This window comes from Mycteria americana, chromosome 20, assembly GCF_035582795.1.
Source record: "Mycteria americana isolate JAX WOST 10 ecotype Jacksonville Zoo and Gardens chromosome 20, USCA_MyAme_1.0, whole genome shotgun sequence".
NCBI classification, from domain to species: Eukaryota; Metazoa; Chordata; class Aves; order Ciconiiformes; family Ciconiidae; genus Mycteria; species Mycteria americana.
Window position 1 is genome coordinate 2,860,900 of NC_134384.1, and position 22,856 is coordinate 2,883,755.

General features: G+C 41.4%; 2 protein-coding genes across 4 annotated transcripts in view; both read left to right on the forward strand.

Annotated features, from left to right (window-relative positions):
• The first annotated feature begins 38 nt into the window (after nucleotides 1-38).
• NUCKS1 (nuclear casein kinase and cyclin dependent kinase substrate 1) lies at nucleotides 39-19,983 on the forward strand. Of its 3 annotated transcripts, XR_012778499.1 has the most exons (9): nucleotides 39-378; nucleotides 8,437-8,486; nucleotides 9,525-9,630; nucleotides 11,729-11,784; nucleotides 12,113-12,265; nucleotides 12,518-12,670; nucleotides 13,439-13,588; nucleotides 14,289-14,879; nucleotides 17,464-19,983. XR_012778499.1 is itself a non-coding variant. In XM_075521854.1 (8 exons), exons 1-8 carry the CDS (start codon nucleotides 362-364, stop codon nucleotides 14,486-14,488), a joined length of 885 nt encoding a protein of 294 aa, XP_075377969.1. In that variant the 5' UTR covers nucleotides 39-361; the 3' UTR covers nucleotides 14,489-17,202. The 3 variants fall into 3 exon arrangements, 2 of the variants coding, with proteins under 2 accessions (XP_075377969.1, XP_075377970.1); XM_075521854.1 differs by lacking the exon at nucleotides 17,464-19,983 and having other exon boundaries at nucleotides 14,289-17,202; XM_075521855.1 differs by lacking the exon at nucleotides 17,464-19,983 and having other exon boundaries at nucleotides 40-378; nucleotides 13,442-13,588; nucleotides 14,289-17,202.
• The window catches only part of SLC45A3 (solute carrier family 45 member 3), a 45,870-nt gene continuing 40,501 nt past the window's right edge, over nucleotides 17,488-22,856 (forward strand). The window contains exon 1 of the mRNA XM_075521851.1: nucleotides 17,488-17,569. The gene's annotated coding sequence lies outside the window, so the exon portion shown is untranslated. The remainder of the gene's footprint in view (nucleotides 17,570-22,856) is intronic.

Sequence of the window (22,856 nt, forward strand, 5' to 3'; positions counted from 1 at the left end):
GGTAGGCTGCACCGCCCCCCGCTCGCATCCTCTCGGCGGTGCGAACGCGACCATTTTGCGGGGGGGATCGGCGAGCGGCGGCGACCGCGGCGGCGGCGGAGCGGTGACCGGGGGCGGGGGGGGCCGCGCGGCCCACGCAGAGGAGCGGGCGTCTCCCGCGGCGGGGCGCGGGCCGGCGGCGGCAGCGCCTGAGGGGGAAGAGGCGGCTCCGGAGGCGCGGCCTGAGGCGCTGGGCCCAGGGCTCCCGCTCGCTCCGGGGAGGGGACGGGCGACGCCGAGCCCGCACCAGGCGACCGTTTTTTTCTCCTTCCCCTCAGCGCTGGGCGACGTCCCCCGGGCCGGGCCCGAACCGCCGGGGAAAATGTCCAGGCCTGTCAGGTGAGTCCTTGGCGGAGCGCGGAGGCCCCGCTCCCGCCTCTCCTCCCACCCGCGGCGCCAGCGCTGCCTCCCTCCCTCCCTCCTCCCGGGCCCGGCCCCCGGCGGCGGGCCGGCGGTGTAGGCCCTCCCGCCCGCCCCGCAGCAGGCCTCGCCGCAGGCCGTGCCCGGGGCAGGGGCAGCCCGAGGCGGGCCGGGCCCGGCCGAGCCGCCGCGGGGAGGAGGGTGCACGCTCGCTGGAGGGCAGGCGTGCGGCGGGGCTCCCGCAGGGCGAGGGGCGGCTGCGTGGCCGTGGGGAGGAGAGCGTGCGCGGCGGAGGAGGCAGGGAGGCCGCGCGGCTGCAGCATGGGCCGTTTTCTCCTGTATTTTCCCCCCCTTTTTTAATTTTTTTTTTGTTACAACTTTTTATATTTATTTTCTGATTTGCAACGCGCCTTGTTGCTGGCCTGGCGTAGGGTGATGTGCATCGCCCCGGGCTTACCGGGGGAGCAGGGAGGCGGCGGCGCGTTTCGCTGCGCCGTTACGGGGGTGCAGAGAGGAGGCCGGGAGAGAGGGAGGCTGCGTACAGCGTCCCACATTTTGTCACGGGAAAAGTGAATCGCTGCCATCCACCGTGACCCACTTCGCGCAGGGCGGACGGGCGAGAGGCGGTGTTCGCCAGCAGGCCTCTGTCGCAGCCCCCCGCACCCCCTTCCAGGAGAGGGGGGGAAGCGGGGTGGGGGGTAGGGGGGGGCAGAGCAGACCACGCCGCGCGGGTTGGGGGAGGGGACACGCATGCAATACGCCGTGACCAGCGAGGGTCTGGAGGAGAGGGGCTGTGCATTCAAGTTAAACCACGTTTAGGGGAGGAGTTCGGAGGAGCCGCCCCCTCTGGTGGGAACAGCATTGAACACACGCCCTTTTCCTCTCGCCCGGTAGCTAACTGCTCTCCCCGGGTCGGTTTCCTACTGATGTTCCCCCCTTTCCTCCACCCCCACCCCCGAGAGGGCTGATTTTAGGTCGTGGGGAGGAGGAAACCGTGGGCAATTTAGCTAAACGGGCTGTATTCTCCCCAGCAGTAAAGGAGGTAGGTGATGGCGTTTGTGTCTTCAGTTAAACAGTGTTGGACCTGGAGCACGGGGTTGCAGGGGAATCTTAGCTACGTTGTTGAATCGTGATAACTTTGAAAATCTACGGCATAGAGAACTTGCCGTGTATCTGAAAGTTTACTGAGGGGGGAGGAGTGTGTTCTTTTTTACTTTTCTGTGGAAAGTACTCAGAGAGTGAACTTGTAATTTAAATTGTCTTTATAGAAAAGGTAAGAGGTTTCATAAGGTATTCTTCGAGTGCTCTGAAATTTTTTAATTCTCAAGGTACTTTAAGTAACTGGTTGTACTTTTATTCCCAGTAAGCCCAATCTGGTACGTGGGTCCTAGGTATTTTGGATCTTTTGGAATAATAAATATGAAATTAATTGCGAATATAAAACTTACATATATACATTTGTAGGTGATAGCCTTCGTATTTAAGTAATATCTCTAATATGCGACAGTTTAAAAAAATAAATGGAAACTAGGACTACTTTGCTAAGTAGGGAGGCTTGGCACAGTGATTAGTGAAACAGTTGTTTTTTCTTAGCTCTTTTTTTGACCAATAGTGTATTCCTGCATGCAAAGGTAAGGGTAAATAAAGCTCAAAGTTCCAGCCTTAGGGACCTGTCTCTGGTGCAAAAGGTGGATTGACAGGACTGGGTATACCCTGCTCTGAAGCCTCAGGCTTTGGCCTTTTGCAAGGCAGGATGTTGGGCTAGATGGACTAGTGGTCTGATCTTGAATGACAGTGCCTGTGTTCTGAAATACAGTGGTGATGTGACTTTGCTGCTCAGGGTGACGCCTCAGTGTACGTTCTGCTGGTGATTTACTTGCCAGCACTGGAGTCTTGCTACAGGTAAGGAAAGTGTTGTATCTTTAAAAGTATAGCTTCTAAGGTTTCTGGTATTAAGTAACTTTGTAAGCAACCATTTTTAAAAAAATAATTTTAAAAATAAAAAAATCTGTAAAATCCTGCAGCATTGTGAAAGATCTGACTTGTCTTGCCCTCAGTTGACAGGCACTGGTCTACAGGAAAATTAAGTGCCAAAGTCCAGCAGGCCGTTAGTAGCAGAAACCTTTTGGCACATGTCAGGAATAGACCTAGTAATCCACTATCTAGCTGTATTTAATGGCCCTTTCAGGGGAAAAACCATAAATATTCAGTGGCTAGTTAATTATATTGCTCTACTTGGCAGTAACTGGAGAACTCTCCTAATAGATTTATACCCAAAACTTTTAAAATTGTATAAATTCTTTTTCTGCATATTTTAGCTTACTGTTGGTAATATGGAAGCCTGGTGAAAGGTTCCTCATCAGAATAAGATTTAGTGTTGGAACTGTTTCCCTCTGTTCAGTGGTCTTTTAATTAATTTATTATGTCTCCTAGTTTCTAGTGGATATATACACACCTAAAACAATGAACTTAATAAAATCCAGCATATATCCCCAGTTTCTACTCTACTTGTTGGTAGAAGACTGCCTTAAGACTGAGTCTGGTTGTTGAAGTCAGTTTCTTAAAATTAAATAGTAATAATGTCCTGGTATTTACAGGCTTCGTGTGCCTGGCACTCGGAGCCAAGGACTTTCTACACAATTAAAGTTCTCCTGCGTGGATGATGATGGTATCTGCACTATTGTTAGAAAATGGCAAGAAGTAAAAAGTAAAGGAGCCTACAGTACTTGAATCTCTGCATCTTGTGGCTAACTCTTCTGAAGTACTGCAAAGAGCATTTGGAGCTGGTGGTTACGTTATTATGTCCCTATCTATTCTCGAATACAAATGAAATAAAACATCTTGAGCCACTGTTTTTATATACAGCACCAATTAATGTGTTTTAAGTAAGAATTTTGACTTAAAATTCAATGGAACTTGCTTCTGCTTTTCCTCGCTGGTCACTTTCACTTGCTGGTACTCCTCTCCTGCAGGCATTGCAAAATGAAATGGTGTGGGCAAGTATGGGAATCACAGGGGTTTTTGCTTGTTCGTTTTAAGATTAAAGCCAGTTATGAATTGATCTCAGTGCTTCAAGGCTTTACGTACTTAATTTCTCTTTATGAGTAACTCTTGAATCCCAGTCTTGCATTGGCACTACTGTGGAAGGGTGGTCCTTTGAAATTGTAGTTGCAGGAAAAAATATATTTATCTATTAAATATAACTCATCTTGTTGCCAGTGTTGTACCTGGACAATGTGAAGTACAGATATTGTGATTCTGCAAAACTTCCGTGGGGTAGCAGGAAAGCAACACTTCATTGGGGATGGGTATTTAACTTGAGTCATAATGTGTGTTAGTGTCCAGAGATAAGCTATAGACGCTTTCCAGATAAGTAAAAAGGTACGATCCTTGCTCTGAAAACTTTCAGTCTAAAGAGAAACAAAGAGCAAGGTAGAGGTACAATAAAAACCAAAATACCAGGAACAACACAGGTTGCAGAATTGATTTTTGTGTGTGTGTGTTTTGGGGTTTATTTGTTTGTTTTTTTCCCCCCCCTGCTCTGCATCAGAACATTTCTATATTGTATTTTGAAATCTTCTCAATTGTAGTTAGGTTCAAATGGAGGATGGGCACAAGACTGCTTAAACTGTTGCTGCATAAATCATTTAATTGTTTTATGGAGTTTCAAGTCATGTGTATCCCTAAAAATTCTGCAGATACCATGAGCAGTGCCTAGTCTTACAGACGTTTGGAGTTACACCAAGTCCAGACCCAAACAATGACCTCTGTAATTGGGAACCTCTAGTCGGTGAGTCTTGTCTGAGTACAGTTGTGCCAATTTTTCAATAGACTAACACCATAGTGACGTGGTTTAGGTACATAACTGTCACTAGGCTTCGATGTTTCAACTTCTGATGCATAATTGTAAGTGAATGTCTGTTCATTTAAGGCCTAAATCTAGCACTGCATATTTGTTTTGCACAACTTTGAAAATACCTTTAAGAACTATTTCCTATCTATCTTTTTTTTGCTATCTCTGTATAAAAAAGGCACCAAAGGAGTGCTTTTAATGGCAGTATTTCTTGATAATATGTTGACCTCAAAGTGGGACGCCTTTACCAACTGGAATGAGAACCAGAAAGTGAAACTGACCACTCTCTCTGTGCCAGACCTGCACCAAGCCTTTAAACCCAAGAAAGGTCCATAACTTTCCTTCACAAATGCTTAGTTTGATGCTTGTATTGGTTAAATGCTGTGGTTTTAAAAAAAAAAAAATCATCTTGGTAACCATTTAATCTGTCATTAGTTTTACTTGCCATATTGTGTAAGAGGAAAGACACTTACTTCTGCTGGTAATCATTTGACCTAAACATTCCTCTTTAGTGCATGATGAGATCAGTTACTAGCTTTTTGAAGAGTCCTTCTAGCATTGCTTTTCAGTAGTATATGTATTTTTTTAAAAAATTTGGTTTTTATCTGTGGATTTTAATGTCTGTGGAAATATCTGGGGATCTAAGCATTCCCTTTTTAACAAAACAAAAGCTTTCTAACTGATTGTTAGTTTGTATTCTGACATGTTGACTTACAAAGACTGAGGGTTTAGGGACCTCGCTAGCTGACGATGGGGTATTAGTATACAAGCCTTATTCAGTTGTATAGGCACTTAGTGATCCTTTTAAATGTTAATATTGCTTTTCATCATTTCAAAATTTCAGTTTGGTAGGCATCAAGTATGGGCCATAAGATTTACTGTGCATTTCTGAGTTCCTATTAAATTACTGGAGTATTACTTTGCTAAGTAAGTGCTTCCAATGTAACATGTTGATGAATTACTAGACAAGTTACTCTTTATTCCAGAAATATTGGACTGACAGCTGTTACTAAAAACTTATGCTATCGGGACCTCTCTCTATACCTTTCCTCCCCCAGTTCCTTCTCACATGCACTTTTAAATGTTAAGCTGAATTAGCAAGTAAGTTATCTTAAAATTTCAGTGCATATTTTAAACCAGATTGAACAATATCCATCCCAGATGTCTACTAGACTGTCTTTTTATGCTCAGTCTAACTGAATTTAACAAATAGTTTATTTTTATGTCTGGTTGGTTGCCTTAACATCTTCTAGTTTTTGCTAGTGGCAAAGAGATACTCTTCACTGACAAAACCAGCAATATTTTTTTTCTGCCTCTTAACTCCAGTGAACTTATCTACTGTGTTTTTATCACCTTGGTGTAATAAAAGATGCAGTCTCTCTTTGCAAACTCGTAGTTATTAAGCATTGCACATCAGCGCTGTTGGCAGTTCTAAAGAAAAACCTAAGCTGATCTAGATGGGGTGAATGATGAGTGTAGAGTGAGGAGAATGGCAGATGCAAGAGCAGTTTGTTTGATGTTTCTGCCCTTGTGAGCTCCTCTGGTTCTGTTGGGAAGACTTACAAGTTTCTATCTTCAGTAATATCAGTGTAGATATTCCTTCTTTCCTCCACCCTTCTCCTTGCCCTGCAAAATAATGTAAAGCAAGCCAAACAGCCTTCTCTCCTGTTTTCTGCCAGAGTTGTTTTTTTTTTTTTTAATATAAATATCACTACTCCTGTTCACCAGGTAACGAGAGCCTAGCAGGATTTACTTTCTAGCTGAAAACATAGGGGAAAGAGGAAGGACATAGGCAGTGTTTTCCCTTTATCTGACTGTGTTACATTTTCAGTACCTGATTTAATACAGGACTCTGACTGAAATAAGCAAGGTGAAAGTGTGTATGACCAACTTACTACAAGGTGGCGATATTGCAATTTCCATCTTGCTTGTTAGAGAAGTGATGTCAGAAACCATTTTTTTACAAAGCTGCTAGAACAGAATATGTGGCAATTCTACTTTTTTTTTTCCCCCTGCTTTTAGAGGAAAAAAACCCCAATACCTGATACTTACACCAAATGAAATGTCTTATTTAGTAACTTTATTGCTCTTCAGATGCTTACCAGAATAAAATTAGTGTTTTCACATGTGAGATGGGTCAGGACGCAACCTTCAGGAAGAGTACCTGTTGGAACAGAAGTTTGAGTCCCTGAACGGTACGCTATAACAAGCCTTGCCAATAGTTGTATTCCTAAATTGGTATTTTACCATATTCGGACTGTGAGTGAGCGAGCAGTGCTCTGTAGCACGTTGCTGTTGTACTTTGTTCCACTCACGTGTACTCTGAAGCTTGGATGGGATTCAGCCTGTGGAAATCTAATGACTGGTCTTGCCTTCCTTTGTTTACTTGTTTGTTTTTTTGTTGAGGGATTGGGATTTTTCTCTGGAGTTTTTTAAGAGGCTTGGCGTAAGGGTTGAAATAAAATAATTATGCTCCTTCGTCTTTTGAAGGCTGCTGCTGTAAGCCATGAATAGAGGTACTTGTACAGGAGGGTGACTTATAATTGATTTCAAATGGATTAACAGCCACAATACAACAATGACTTTTGGGGTATCTTTCAACTAAACAGTCTTATCAGCCATGCATGATGTTAATCACAAAGTGCGGTTCAGTTATGGGAACTGAATGTGAAATTCAGCAGTCATGCTCTGCAGTGCAGGAGAGGGGCAGGGCATTGTGGTATGTGTGCTGGATAGAGCTTGTGTTGGCTTCTCTTTGCAGCGGTCCTCAAGTCTGTGATGCTGGGTAGGTCACTTAATCTATCGCTTGCCTGACTTCTCCAGCTGTAGAGGTGAGCTCACATGATGATTACTGCAAAATCAAGTTCATCATTGGCCTTGGGTCAAAGGCATTGCAAAAAAGTGTGTGTGGAGGGGTGTCTGACTCTGGTGCCTTTTTCAGCTGTGCCTCCTCTTCCCATTGCGTGTCAGCCGTAGGAGGTGGATGTTTGGAGTCCAAGTTTGACTGAGGCGCTATCAGCTAGAACTCAAATACAATTCAGTTATGTAGCTGACTTGGTTCCCTTGAGTAGCTGTATTACAGGGCAGTTACGTCTTGTCGATAAGGCAGTTGGGACAGGTCCTAAGAAAGTAGCCAACAATTACTTACATTTCGTTTTTTAGTTTCGGTAAATTAGAGAAACAGATCTAATTTTGTTGGCCAATGAGGCATTGATTTTGGTAATAGCTGCTTGTGTAGTTAACTCATTTTGTCCAGAATTGGCCATTGCATTTGCACTGTTAAAGATGCCTTGTTACCTGTGCTACTTTCAGTTTGGTTAGAGAGCAGAGAAGGTGCTGATGAGGTAGAAAAAGTCTGGGTCCATGCTCATTTGCTGTCCAAAAACATAGGTTGGGTGAAATGCATATCTTCTTCCATTGTTGTGCCTAGTGATACAGTGAGGCATTGTAACAGCTCTCTTGCATCTTGTTAGAGCACCAAAGTAACTAACTGAGAAAGCTCCTAGAAGCCCCTGGTGAAAACATAAAATGCTTTAGAGACAGGGAACGCATGGGAAAACAAAAGCCTCAAGGAGAAGATATGAGAGCAAGCATGATTACATTGAGCTGTGAGAAGCAGAAATTAAAAAAAGAGCAGTTAGGAAATGTTTATCTAATTCATGATACTACTTGTGTATTTGTTTTGTACCTGGAATCCTAGTCTTAAATATCACAGCTTTGAGACAGGGTGTTAGGGGGAGCTCTGGCTTAAAGTTCATTCTTTAATCTTGGGGTGCAGATACTGCTTTAAAATAGTGCTTTCACTGGTAAAGTTGTAATAATGATAGATGTATAGTTTTAATAATGAAAGAACCATGTAGCATAGGTTAAGATGGCTGTTCCTTACTGCAGTCATGAGCCGTAAGAGAGTTCTACCTATCAAAAAGCACTTTCAAATTCTGAGAATATAGACCAGTCTATTATAATAGCTCCTTAGGAAAATGCTAGAATATACTGTGTGTTCACTTCTGACTTCAAAGGTCTATACCTTTGGTGGCTTGCTTATGAGAGTTTTCTTGGGATGTTTTTGGGCTACAAATCCTGCACTGGAAGCAAGAATATGGAACTTTTTTGTTACTTGAAGAAAGCTTTTGTATCTCTGAGATTCAGTTGCTAATTTCCCCCTTCCCCCTGCTTTTTAACAGGAACAGGAAGGTGGTCGATTACTCCCAGTTTCAGGAATCAGATGATGCTGGTAAATTACTTTTTTCTTAACAATATAATATTCTTGGGCTAGAGCAGTTCATTTATTGCTTTGCATATTAATTGTTTTGCTTCTAGTCACATCTTTAACTTAAATTCTAAGGAGATTCTGCTCTTCACAGTCTCTGAACTGTTAATAAGTATTTGAAAATATAATGATTCTCGTATGTTTTGTATTAAACAAACAATGGTGATAGAAATCTTATTATTTAATGCTTGTGTTGTTGTAGTGCCTTGAGGCTGTTGGCAGCAACTGTCTTCTTCCTTGGTCTATGTTATGTTCTGTGGCAGAATCTCCCTGATGCTACTTTTTTTCTACAGTAAAATATGTTTTCAATTTATTTTAGCGGACTCTAGTTAATCCCATAATGTCAGGCATTTTTGTGAATTGCATCTAAAAAAAAAATATCTTTGGATGTTCTGTGTGAATTAACAAATATTTCTGGAAGCCATATGGAATATGTTTTGTGTTCTTAGAAAATAGACGTACTGCTACTGTTTGCTAAGTGAGGTTGCACTGATAATTAATGGAAACAAATATGCATAGCTCTTAATTGCAGTCCTGTTACTCATATTGTATAAGGTATTGTGTAATAGTTGTAAAAAGTTACACTGTAAACTACTATATCATAGGACAGTGAATAAAGTGTTTGCTGTTAAAAGCATGTAGAAATATGTATGGATGTTAACTTGTGATAGGTTTACATAATAACTCTCTTTCTGACTAGCTGTAAAATTAAGATACTGTGTCTTCTTGTGAGGCTTTTTGTATGTTTCCTAATACTCCTGTGCCAGACTTGATTGTACGCGGCATTTTTATTGTGCTGTTGGCAGAAGAAAAGGTAAATCACTAGTTTAAGACAGGTCTTTGCTTCTATAAAGTTTTGTTTGAAGCTTTGTGATTTTTTTTTTTTTTTGAAGGGCTTCTTTTTGATGTGCATGAAATGGTCAGTTTAAGTTATAGCTGAGGAAGTCAGTTTGCTGGGAACTAGGAGTTTGATTCAAAACCATTTTGTACTGTCCTGTCCAGATGAAGATTATGGAAGAGATTCAGGTCCCCCATCCAAGAAAATCCGTTCGTCTCCCCGGGAGGCTAAAAATAAGAGGCGATCTGGGAAGAATTCTCAGGAGGACAGGTAAAAGAAGCACTTCATCTGTTACGAACATGTCTCCAAACCTTGTCCTGTATGTGGGAAGCAGTATCTTCTAACAAGAATGATTGTAAGTGGAATTCAAGGTCTGCAGTGTAAGATACAGAGCTCTCAATCACAAAGCTTGCATACCCAGCTTGGACATTGAGGTGGTTCATTCTTATTTGAGTAGACAGAGAAATCACGTGTAAAGTACTTGTCACTAGTACTTCATCATTAAAATAGCTTTCCAGAGCTAGACAATTGGAATGGGAAGGAATATGAGCAGAGTTACAAAAATTGGCAACAAGAGCAGTTATCCAGGTAAGTTAGTGGCAAGATGTGTTTCATTTTCCATGGTTTTTTCGGTACGCTCAGAGCATTCCTGTGGTTAAAGATTAAATGGGACGGTACAGTGGCAGTTAGGAGTAGGGGCCATTTGTTAGTTTTATGGTTCTTTGTTTCCCATTTCCTGTTTTGTCTAATTCAGAAACAGAGTAACTTGTTTTGATAACTCAGTTGCTCCAGCAGTGTGAAAGGACTCAGTTCTAAGTGATGCCCTGCTGAATAGTGAAAGTCTGTCCTGTAGAGTGAAGGCATCTTCCTTTTTACAATAACTGTGGTCAGCAAATGATTGCCATAAGACCTATTAAGCCAATTGACTGCTTTCATGACAGACATCAGCTTCAGGGATGGAGGTTCTGCCAGCTGGTTCCTAGTCCATAAGCCCAAGGTGTCTATTCTGTTGCACCGTTTGCTGGAACATAACTTGCCAGCAGGAACTTAACTTACCAGCAGGTATGCTTAGGAGGCTTCCCCACCGTGCTCCTGTTCTATAAGGTGAAAGCTGAATGTAGGCACAGGAATATTTGCATGGTCCCCCTGCTATCATGAACTAAGAGGGAGAGACTATTGTCACCCTGGCAAATGCCTGTAACACCTGTAATCAAAGATTTAATGGCTGTGACGTATAAAGAAATTGGGCTAGGCATCTCCCAAAGCAACTAAGTAGTTGACCTTGATGTCCTATTAGCTTTGGGGATTTTTAAGTATGTAAGAACATTTCTATGTGTATCACAAACATTGCAGAGGGCTTGCATGTAAAACAAACTCATGTATTTAAGTGGCTGAAATCCACAGTTGTCTGTATAAGACTGAAAACATAAGGGCCTGAGGGGCTGTAATGTGACAAGTTATCTAAACTGTTAGAGTTCTTGAGAAATATTGGGTCAGTGACTATGAGAAAATCAGCTCCAACTGCCAGATTTGAAAGTAGCAAAGGTTTGATCTATTGTATTTCTTGACCTTGGCAAACTCTGCAGTTCAGCCATTCCTGAAGCATATGTTGTACATCAGTGGCTCTCAACAGAGCATTCACCGTTCCTGTTTAAAACACTTGTTTACTCTCTGATTGGAGTGCGTATTCTTACATGCTGGAAGGAAAACCCTCTCTGGACAGTGGTGATGACTAATGATGGGGGTTTGGATAAGAACAAAACATTAGTACATGCTTGATAGGGATACCCTCTGATGAAGATTGAAACCACTAGAAGGGAGCGGTGAAACTCCATCAGAGATCAGATTGTTTGGGAGCTTGTAGACCAAATATGTGCTAGTTAACTGCACTACAGCAATGTACACAGAATGAAGGATTCCGAAGAAAACAATGACATAAAGACAAGTGATGACTATAAATCTATTCAGAATAAAACTTTATTCTACTTATAGACTCAGCCATACAGTAGCATATAAAACTTCAAAAATCTAACTGTAAAATGGAAGACATCTGGATTATTGGTGGGTTTCAGAGTGAAGTGCATGATTCATCTCAACCTTATTATTTCCTGGTTGGTTCATTTGACTCCATGTAAATTTGTATGTGATTTGGAGTTCAAACATTATCTTTCTGACTATGATAACTAGATATAGTGCTTCTATATGTACATACATACACACACTATACGTATATGTATGATAACTACATAAGTGCATATTCCCAGCCTAGAGATCAGTTTGCTGACTGAAAATTGGTATTTTTCCATACAGCAGTGACTGAAATTGGAGTTAAAACAGCAGTCAAACCCTGTCTTTCTCTCATTTTCAGTGAGGATTCAGAAGAAAAAGATGTGAAGACTAAGAAAGATGATTCACACTCGGCAGGTAACTAACTACATTGTACTGATAATGTATCTTCAAAATAAAGACCAGTTTGTAAGAATTACAGGAGTAGGATTTGACACAGGAAAGAAATTGTTCTGACTAGAGAAGCATGCACTTTTCTAATACACTTACCTTAAGCTGGATGCTGCCTCTACTGCTGTTACTTCTGGCCCTGGTTTGGGATGACAGCATCATATTACATACAAAAATATCTGCTATAAAGTTTGTCTTCACAGGTAGATATATGTATGTTAAGCTCTTCCCTGTAGTTCTCATCCCTATCTCAGAATGATATAGGAAACGGCATATTTGTACCTTTTCCTTCCAGATGAAGATTTTGGCAGTGAAGATGATGACTTAGGAGCAGATGATGGCAAAGCTGACAGTGACTATGAGAGCTCTCAAAAAAGCAAAAAAGGAAAAAAGGCTAAACCAGAAAAGAATAAGAGAGCGGCCTCCAAATCCAGGAAAAGGCCTGCAGGTAAAAAAAGAAAAAAAAAAAAAGGGGGGGGGTGTGTTAGTCTTTGCAGTGAAAGACACTGCACAGGATCATTGTGCAGTGCTTACTAGGTTGAATGGGACTGTGTTCTCCTCACAGCTCAGTTATTCAGCGAGTGTCCTGATTAACTTTCTCATGAATGACTTGACCTTTGTCTTGCCCACATGCTACCTCAAGACAGTTAGGTGGTTTGTATTCTGTATCTTCATTATAACTTGGTGACTTTTGCTGCAGAGGACAGTGAGGACGAAAAAGAAGACCACAAAAATGTGCGTCAGCAACGACAGGCAGCATCCAAAGCAGCTTCTAAACAACGAGAGATGCTTATGGATGATGTGGGTAGTGAGGAGGAAGAACAAGAGGATGATGAGGCACAGTTCCAGGAGAGTGAGTAAATGGGATTGTAAAAAGTTAAAATCAATGTGACATGGGTATAGTACTGGACATGAGCTTATGGGTCTGGCCAAACAGCAAAAGGAACGCAGTTTGCTTTTTGACTGTGACAGTGAAGACCATAAGTTGTCCTTCTCAGTAACTTATTTGATACTGCATATCTGTCCAACAGACCAAGTTTACATTTTTCACGTCTAGAATTTTTGTTCAAAGTTTGCAGCGAAGATGTATGTCTTTATGATCAGCCCTAAAGGATTATTGTAAAGTTCTTAATGCTTTTTGCTGCTCCTTGCTATCCCATTGGTTTTGAGGCATTGATGCTACTTTCAGGTGATTTAAAAGTACTTTATCCTTGATTGATCAAAGTAGGACAGTTTGTTTCATAAGAAGAGATGTGTTCAGCCAGTAATGAACCAGAGTAAGTTCCTGAAATACTGAGTGCAAACATGATTTCAGAATGGACTAAGAGTACCATTGAAAAGATCACTTCTCTCTGTCAAGAGATTCTCTTTATTTTGAGATGGGTTACTTATGAAGGAGATGGAGCATATTTGGAGGACCTCAGAACACTTGCCCGTTTCATCATACTAGTGCAAAATCTTCTGCTATGTCAAATTTCTTTAGCATAGCAGATAGGTGGAAGCTCATAAGGTCACAGAGTCCGAGTTTCCTGTCTCCACAGTTTAACTGGCAGATCTCTCAACTGTATCTTCTGCTCCCTTTCCTTTTTTCCAAAAAACTGAAATTTCTTTGTGCTTTCAGCAGATTCAGGAAGCGATGAAGACTTCCTCATGGAAGATGATGATGATAGTGACTATGGCAGTTCAAAAAAGAAAAATAAAAAGGTCTCCAAGAAATCCAAGCCAGAGAGGAAAGAAAAGAAAATGCCGAAGCCCAGGCTAAAGGCTACAGGTGAGTCTATGCAAAGAAAGTTGTGCAGTTTGCTTTAGAGGCTAGTATTTTCTTTCTACTATAAAGACTCAGTGGAAATCTTGGGGTTGGTAGGCATTCACATTTAATGTTGAAGGGCTAGTTCATGTAACCTGCCATGATTTAAAGCAGCACTATGAAATAATGAGGTGGCTTTAATTCTTACTTAAGAGATTGAGTTAGTATCTATGTCTCGTTGGCAAAAACTGCGTAGATTGCAAAACTTTCCCTATTTTGATGCTGCAGTCTGACTTTCTCTGTATCATAGCCAAATAACGTAATTTGTGGCTTTGTTTGGGACTCATGGACTCTGTGATGTTTTCAGGGTAGAGGAAGGTGGAGAAATCTGAACCAAAGGAAAATTTGATGTGTTTCTGCAGGAAATCTAAAAACATAATAGCAGTGTATGTACTGGTTTGACAAGAGGCTAGCTATGGTAGTTTATGATGTCATATCCAGTAATTAGTCAGGACTTGCAATTAAATAGTTTTAAAATCTCGTTAGCTAACTTTTCAGTTCAGCTTTACTAATACGGAGTACAAAAAACACCATGTGTGCAGTATGGTCAAAGCAAAATGAAACCTGCTACTGAAGTGTCTTGTAAATCCTGTTTGTATAAAGCCATATGACTTTTTTGTCTTTGTTGCTGATCATAACTTTTATAAGCTTTTTCTTTTTTCAGTGACCCCCAGTCCAGTGAAAGGCAAAGGGAAGGCAGGCCGCCCCACAGCTTCCAAGGCAACAAAAGAAAAGACCCCATCCCCCAAAGAAGAGGATGAAGAGCCTGAAAGTCCCCCAGAAAAGAAAAAATCAGCCAGCCCTCCACCAGAGAAGTCAGGGGATGAGGGATCTGAAGATGAAGCACCCTCTGGTGAAGATTAAATGGCAGTTGAGGAAATCTTTGTTTAAAAAAAAAAAAAGAAAAAAAAGAAAAAGGAAAAGAAAACATACTTAGGGGTAGAACACGGTTTTGGCTGTGGCTTGACTCATGGGCTTTGAATGCTGTCTTTACTTTCAGCTGTTTAATACAGTGTATCCTTTTTTTAATAAGAGGAAACCCTTATACAGTAATATTTTGAAGTCAATGTTCTCTGTTGGCCATTCCGTTCTCCCTCCCCCACCAAATCTGAAAGCCATTTGAGACAAATTAACAGACCATTTAAATATATATTTTTTTTCAAGGGATACTGCAGTTGTGAAGCAATAAGGTTTGAGACTGATACGTGGAAACCATACTTACAAATCGTTAAGTAGAATAGATTTCCCAGTGCTGGTAAGAGTTCTTTAAAACTATTATTCTGTATTTGAATATGTGGAAAAAATGAACCTATGCTTTAACAGACTTCTGTTGATACAAGTTCACTCTCAGAAAAAATGTAGTTGATACGAATTCCAATTGAGGAAGAGAAAACGCGGGGAGGAAACCTGTGTTTTTTGGATTCAGGCACGTTTTTCATGGAAAGCAATCAAGAGACTTGTAGATGGTCCACTGTCTTTTATTTAGAAAAGACCCTCCAATTAGGTTGTGAGATCTTTTGTCTTTGCTGGATAGAATACTATTCTGCTTTAGGCAAATTGCAGTTCATTCTATACAAATTCAGATATACAACCTACAAGCTTCTCACATCCATTAACTATTTTTTTTCTTCCAAGGTTGGCTATAGATGGGCAGAATAGGGAAGAGAAATTGAAAAACATTTTTAAAACTCTGGTTTCCATTTGGTATTGTGGAAAATGTCTTTAAAGTTTTTTCCAAGGAAAAAAATTAATGGGTAGTGTAAAACTAAATTCTTTAGCTTTTGGGGCGAGGGATGTCCTTTTATAAATGTGAAGCAAAGGATTCCTGTAATGCTCTGGTCAGTCTCGGATCCCATGAGTCACGCTTAAGTGTTTCTCTTCTCTCCCTCCATCTGTCCTCAGAAAGTCTATGTAGTCATACCTCTCAGCCTCTCCAGCTACAGTGTTGGACAGCAGACTTCCACTGATAGTGAACATCACCCCGATATCACTTCCATTTCTTCATCCTTCCATCCTACAGTGTGGGAGGCTCTGCTCCCACAGCAACACATCTGCTTCTAACTGTTGGTCATCATTCTGCTCCCTGAGCCTAAGAAGTGCTGAATAGGGAACAGTGTTAAAGGATGAAGCTGGGAGGAAGTGGAGTTTGGAAGCAGTGTAGCAGGGCTGTTGTTTTATAATAAAAGCAGGATGTCCCTCTAAATGCAAGACACTTGAGATGTGTGTGGTGGCATTTTAATGTGTTTTTATCAAAGCAGCCATATCCTTTTTTTAAACTTTAATTGAAATACACAAGCCTTGGTTTTCAAACCGTAATACAGAGGTTGCTGCCATGTTTTTTGGTGGAAATACTGAAAACTGGACCTGCCATTTTTCTTTCTTTTTTTTCTTAAACCCTTTGTGCTTTCTGTATGTTGCTCACAGTTATCTTATAGCTGACAAGCTTTGCATCTTCTTTTTGTCACAGAACTACATGTTTTGTAACCAGCCTCTTGAAGGTAACATAAGGCAGCTAATTAGTTGGATTTCTGGTGCACGTGCTACCAGATTTTTAATCCCGTTTGGATTTTAGAGAGCTTTTAGACGTGATACACTAATATGACCAGGAAGGACACTCGGCTGAATGGCATAGGGAGCCTGAAGATGCTGAGCACAGTGTGGAGCTTAAAATGTGGAACGGAGTATTAATATAACAGCCGAGTGATTGTCTTGTGTGATTCATAGCCATGGATTTTATTGAGGCTGGTAAATTACTTTACCTTGGCTTATAAAAATTTAAGTTCTCTAACATTCTTTACTATAATGAAACTACTGTTGCCGTTACAATAAAGATGATCGGTGTTTCCATTGTAAATCTTTTTTTTTTTTTTTAAGTGGTTTAATTTTGCAGGACAGCTTAAGGCTGGAGTGAAGTATCGGTCTTGAAAAAGAAGCGAATGTAATCTCCTCTCCTCTCCCACACCTCTTCCCACCTTCCAGGTCTCTGGGAGAGCAGAGTCTCTTGCATTCCCTCCACTCCTAGTCCAGTGCTTCTTGGGTAATATGGGAAAATAAATGGCCAAGTTTTAAAAAACATTTGGATTAAATTTGGGGGTAGCATACACTTTTGTGAATGTCTGGTCCACATAGTTGTTCCCCTTCAGTCCAGACTATGTTTCAAGCTATTCTTGTCTATTGGGTTCTTAGGGGTTTTTTGGTATTAAAATGTACAAGGATTACTTAAAAGTAGAATACCTCTAGTTGATCTGGTCAAACAGCTGTTTCTTTACCCACTAGACCAGATTTTTTCTGAAGAGTGTATTTTGTAAGTTCCACTTAAAATGTATTTTTGGTTGTTCATTTTTTTTTTTTCCCCCTAACACAGTTAACTAAAGTTAAGGCTGTGAAAAATGTTTCCGTTGTTCTCAGTTCAGGTTTTGGACTGGATTATTTTATGCCTGGCAGTTTTGGCCCTTTATCTTACAAAACTGTTCTGCTTTCTCATATGTTCATCTCTAATGGCTGTTAAAGGCTGCATGATGCTTATCTTTTGAGTTTGTCACAACCCAAACACTATGTAAATCCTGTACTACTACTGGGATTTTGTAACTTTTTCTATATCTTACTGTTTTGCTGATTTGTGCAAACACTAAGCCCTAACGGTCTCTTGGTTACTCTGTTAGAAGTGCAGCAGTTTACATTTTTACAGTTAGAAGAAAATTGTGAAGGTTAATACTTTTTTTTTTTTAGTACACAACATTTTTCAGTAGTGGCAGACTTAACATTTTTAAATGTCCTTTTTAATTTGTATTAAGCATTCTGATTTCTTGAAGGAAAGCTGTAAAAATGCCTTTCTTTAGGAGCATGAATAGTTCTTCATGGAGCAGAAAGTTTCATTCACAGAAGAAGGCTTTGAAAAGATTGTCTTCTGTTACACAGCTGTAGTTTTGGAGCCTTTGCAGAGAGGTAAATGGATTTATTCCAAAGTTCAGTTAATCTAGTGCCCTGCCCTGGTCTTACTCCTAAAATGGCAGTTCATAACTAACTTCCATTATATATCCTTTCGTACATTCTGTTTCTGAATCCACACCACCACGTTCAGTTTCACAGTTGTATGCCAATAGTACTGCCTTTAACTGGCCACAAGGCTTGATCTGTAAAAAAAAATTTGCAATTTCAGTTGGAATTTCATACTAAAGATTATTTGCTTCAGTTTCTGTTTGGTCAGCATGAGAATGCCAAACATGTCAAGCTAAATGGGTTTCAGAATGGATTATGGGTGAGAGCAAGACTTAGAAATGGGGCAGCCGAGAAGCTTTTAATTTTGTTGTTTTAACTTCATCAAAGCAGAAGAGTGTGTGGGGAGAGAAGCAGCAGCACGCCTTGGGTGACTTCTGCTAGGGAGCCTCAGCGATGCCAGGTAACGGTTCTGAGCGTGCTCAGCTCCTGTGCCACCACACGGCTGCATCCGCAGGCGATGGACTACCAGGGCAGTGGCAGAAGATGTGCTTGAATTCCTTTTTTTCTTTTTTCTCTTTTTTTTTTTTTTCTTCCCCTCCGCTGGTGATGGTCACAAAGGTACAATAGACACTGAGGCACCCAGGTTAAGGAGGGAGGGAAGTAAACTGTAACATGCTGGAAGCTTTTGAGCTGTAGAAACTGGTGCTTTGCTTTATGTAATTTGTTTGTGAAGTGTTTATTTTTATAACAGATCATATTGTTGAACACATGGTTCTTAAAAACTACAAACTGATCCATGAGTCTAATATTTGAGAAGTGGATGTTCATCTGTTGGGGGAGGCAGGATATGAAAATATAAGCAGATGGGTATTTAAAGGGACACTGTCACAAAATAGTTGCTGGCATATAGGATATGTTAGATTGGGGGACTCACATCTTTATGTGGAAATTATATATTCTATATGTATATGATCAAATAGAAAATTTTCCCTGAACTTTGAATATTTTCCTACAGTTTTGGGAGGTTTAAATATAAGTTCTGCTAATGAAACTAGGAAGCAAAACTAACTATTATGTTCTTACTGTCCAAGATGGCTTTTTTTTTTTTTAAAGTATGATGAGGAGTATCGGAGCTCTGAAACATGACAGTGTCCTTTCGAGACCTCCCCAAATCAAGTGTATCCTCACTTTAGACTTCCCACTTCAGTAGATGACTGGCATTTGAATGTCTCTTCATTGAACTCTTTATATTAAAAACAAAACACAGATATTTCTGAGTCTAGTCAAGTTCTCACGATGTGCTGACTCTGTATCAACCACTATTGGAGATGACTCTCTAGACTGCCTGCCCCCTTCAGCCGCGGTGAATCGAGTGGGTCCATCGGTCTGAGCATGCTCAGTGTGACTGCAAAACACCATTGTGCATATGCTTTGTATATTGGGGCAAGGGTTTTTTATATATATATTTTGGGAGGGGTAGTGGGTGGGATGGAGAAATACTCAATCAGCTTAAGCCAGAATAATGTGTGTAAAAGCCCCTGAAGTATTTTGTGTGTGAGTGCGCGGGTGTGAGTGCGCGCATGGGAGTGTCTGACATCTTATTCCCTTTGTGTTCTGAAGATTTGTGAGTTTTACTTTTTTTTTTTCTGCAGAAGCAATTGTTACAAAAAATTGTAAATAAGAGCTACATAATTTTTGTTTAACCATGAACATCATGTCACAGCAAACCCTGAATAATCACTTTGAAGGTAGAGGAGGAGACTCCAGGTAGGGCCTTGGGCCTTTGGCCATCAGCAAGGCATCATTACATGGTATGCAATGAATATTTGTCTTGAGTATTTGCAATCCCCCGTTGAGCTTTTCTAAAAGAATCGGGCTCTCTGCAGTTCCCTTCCCCCTCCTTTTTAATTTTTTTTTTTTAACCTCAAGAGCAGACTAGAAAAAGGGGCAGCTGCAAACAGCGTTCCAGTGCTGCTGGCCCATGGTCGGGGTGTGTGTGCAGACATGGCTGTCATCACTGGGCCCGATAGGGTTGGCGACTCTTGCAATACCTTGACAATACTGAGATCTACCGCATGGTACTAGGAGTTAAGTCTGAATGTAACATTAATGCTTTATTTAAAATAAAAACAACACTTTTTTTTTTCAAGGGGTTGAAGTGAACATGACTGTTGACCATGTTCGTGAATTTATAGATGCAACATTCATTGGTAGAATTGTGTGATGGTCTTTTGTGCTACTTAATTTTACATATTCCAGTCTCTGTATGTACCTGCAAAGAAAGAAAAAAAAAAATAACAAAACCCTGCTTTGCTTTTATTGAAGGGTTCCCAGGACTGCATACCTGCTCCTGAGCTCTGTTTTAAGTATGTGTATCCTTCGCTTGTATTTTGTATTAAAAAAAACACAAGGAAAAAGAACCCTTTATTGTTCAGCATGTTGGAATTGTGTCCCCTCTTTTATTTTTCTCCTTTTGGGAATATATTAAGCAACTCATTCTTCTGTATCTTTTATTTTCTTTTGTAAACTTTTTTGTTTTGTTTAAAAATGGCTTTATAAAAGGGCTTTTATAACCCATAAACATGACTTGTGTAATTTTTCTGCTATTCAAAGGTGGTATTCTTCTGCGGTTGCTTTTTGTTTTGTGAATGTCAGTGAGATGTGAAAACGTGTTCATCTTTCACGATGTCTGATAGTTTTGGGATTAATTCCTTTGCAGAGCTCGTGTGTTCTCCGAGGAGGGCAAGTCGGGTTTTGGCCAGAACAGTCTGGCCAGTGTGACCTTCCCATTACTACCGATGAGTTGAGGGGAAGATTGAAAGAATTAAGTCATATTGGCAGTAAAGAATGCAATCCTTGGTTTCACAGGCTGTTCCACAAGAGACTTGTGAGTTGAGGTTGTCGCGTTCAAAACCAATTACAAAAATCGATGAGGAGAGACAAAGCCCTCTACACGTCGCGCTCGCCTCCGTCAGCTGTCCCTTGGCAATCGATAGCCTTTCTATTTTGCCATATAAGCCCTGGCAATGACAATAAATACACAGCATGTTCTTTGTGGGTATCCTACGGAAGAGGACAACTGTGTTGATCAGGAATGTGTGCTAAATCATCGTTACCTGGTTGTCATTTCGAATGCAGATGAATTGACCCAGGCACAGGTCCCTTCCTCGACACGTTGTCCCACGTGCACAGTGAGTTTGTGCTTTTAAGAAACCCATTATAGCAGATGTCCTCTAACTTCCTGCAGAATCTTCGCTCTGACGCTGTACAACAGCAAGCTCGGCAGCAGTTTTACAACCATTTGCCTTTTTTTTTTTTTTTCCCCCCCCATTCCTTGCCGTGTCCTCCCTGTCGCCCCCGGCTCGCTCCGCGCCGGGCCAGCAGGGGGCGCACTGCTCCCCGCGCCCGCCGCCGCCGCCGGGCTGCTGCGGCTGTGTCAGCCCGCCGCGCGCTTCCCGCCTCCGGGCTGAGCGGGGTCGCGCCTCGGCCTGTGGTGAGGGCTGCGCTGAAGAGATGTCGGCTGACTGCTGTGTCTTTATTAGAAGATAAATCTCGGATCTTGTAGTCACGTTTGTGTTTTGCTCGTGCGTGTGTGTCTCACAAACTGAAGTTGTGGTTCTTCAGCGTGAACACCTGAAAGCCCTTCTTCCTTAATGGGGTTTAGGACGAAGCTTCTTCTGGGATCCTGAGAGACCTAGTTTTCCTAAGGGTTCGGTACAGCAAAACACTTAAGCTTGTGACCTTACCGAGCAAGTAATTTTGGTATGCCTTGTACCTGCCTAGTTCAGCAGCACACTCAATAGTGGTCCCTGAGGCACTTGGTGCCCGATCGCAGCATAGGATGTTTGTTTTCAGAGGTTGTTTTGGGTACTTTGTGAAATGCCATCTCCGTTGCCCAACACAAAATCCCGTACACTTATTGACGGCCGTAAGCTGGTGCATGGCTGCAGATTGTGCTTCTCTGTCTGTTCTCTTTATTTTAGTCCGTAGTGTGGTAGATGGAGATTATTGTGATGTAGGTGTGTTTGGTGTTGGACAGTGATGCTCCAGGCTTCTGGAACGGAGTCGTTTAACAATGCAGCTTATGGCATTCCTCCCTTTTCTTTTTAAACATACCAGGCAATTAATACCTTGACAGGTATTTCTACCTCACTACTGTGGTATCTGCAGTTATGCTGCAGTCTTGACATGGATTCTTCATCTAGAGCAGCTGTAAGAGTTACCTTCAGGTACTGCTACACTATTTCAGCTTTAGGATTAATTAGCAGTTAAGCAGCTGGGGCATGTCTTTTGTCCCCATGAGCAAACACTACTTACTCTAAGAAATGGTGTAAGACTAGGATCTGTGAACTCTTTTTCAAGAGCTGCTACTCTTCCCCACTGCCACTAGTCTTTCACCATTCTATTAGTATACGCAGCCTTTGGCTGCTTTCCTCCTCATACTGATTTTTTTAATCCAGTGTATCTACGGACTGCTCAGTCCTGTAGGCAGATGGTCTGCCAACATAAGTTAAAAGTTCCCATTGGCTTTGTAGTATTATTTACAGGGAATTAATACCAGAAACAAATTATTTGTTTTTCCATTTAACGGACGTGCATCCGAGAAGTGGGCACACATAGGGTTTTGTTACTACAGCGAGCGCTGCCAAACCGGGGGGATAAGATTCCCTTGGCAAAGAATAGTAGCTGTCAAGTTTTAACCTAACAGAATTTTGCCTCGGGAATATCCTGTTTGTGTTTCTTTTGGTAGTGTTTGGTTATGGGATGAAAATAAAGTCAAAAGGTGGAATTCAAGATTAGATTTGTTTTCTGCAGTACAGATTGTTTTGGCCCTATAGGCGGCCTTGAAAGAGTAAGTAAATGGGACGAAGTTGATTTAAAGAGCTGCTGTTCCGTTCTTCCCCATCTTGCATGTTGAAGGAAACCTGGAGGAACTGTGGAAATGGAGAGATTTCCCAGAAAATTACCTGTACTTCAAAAGCATATTTTTAGATATAGTTTTGATGCAGCAAACCACAAAGTGAACAGGGTTTTTTTTACTTCTTTCACTGGTATTTGGGTCTATGTACCATGCAATAGGATAAATCAAATATGGAAAGATATCACTAATAACCTAAACTCCTGCGGAGCTGGTACAAAGGCTAAACTGGGGGTGCAGGGTAAGGAGAGCGTAGAGCTCTGAAAGGTGTCTGTTCTGTGTCTGTTCGTCATGCATTGATTGAAAAGCACTAAATGTCTGTAACGTGTGATATGTTAGACTTGAATTTGATCTGGGAGTGCTGCTTGTTAGCCC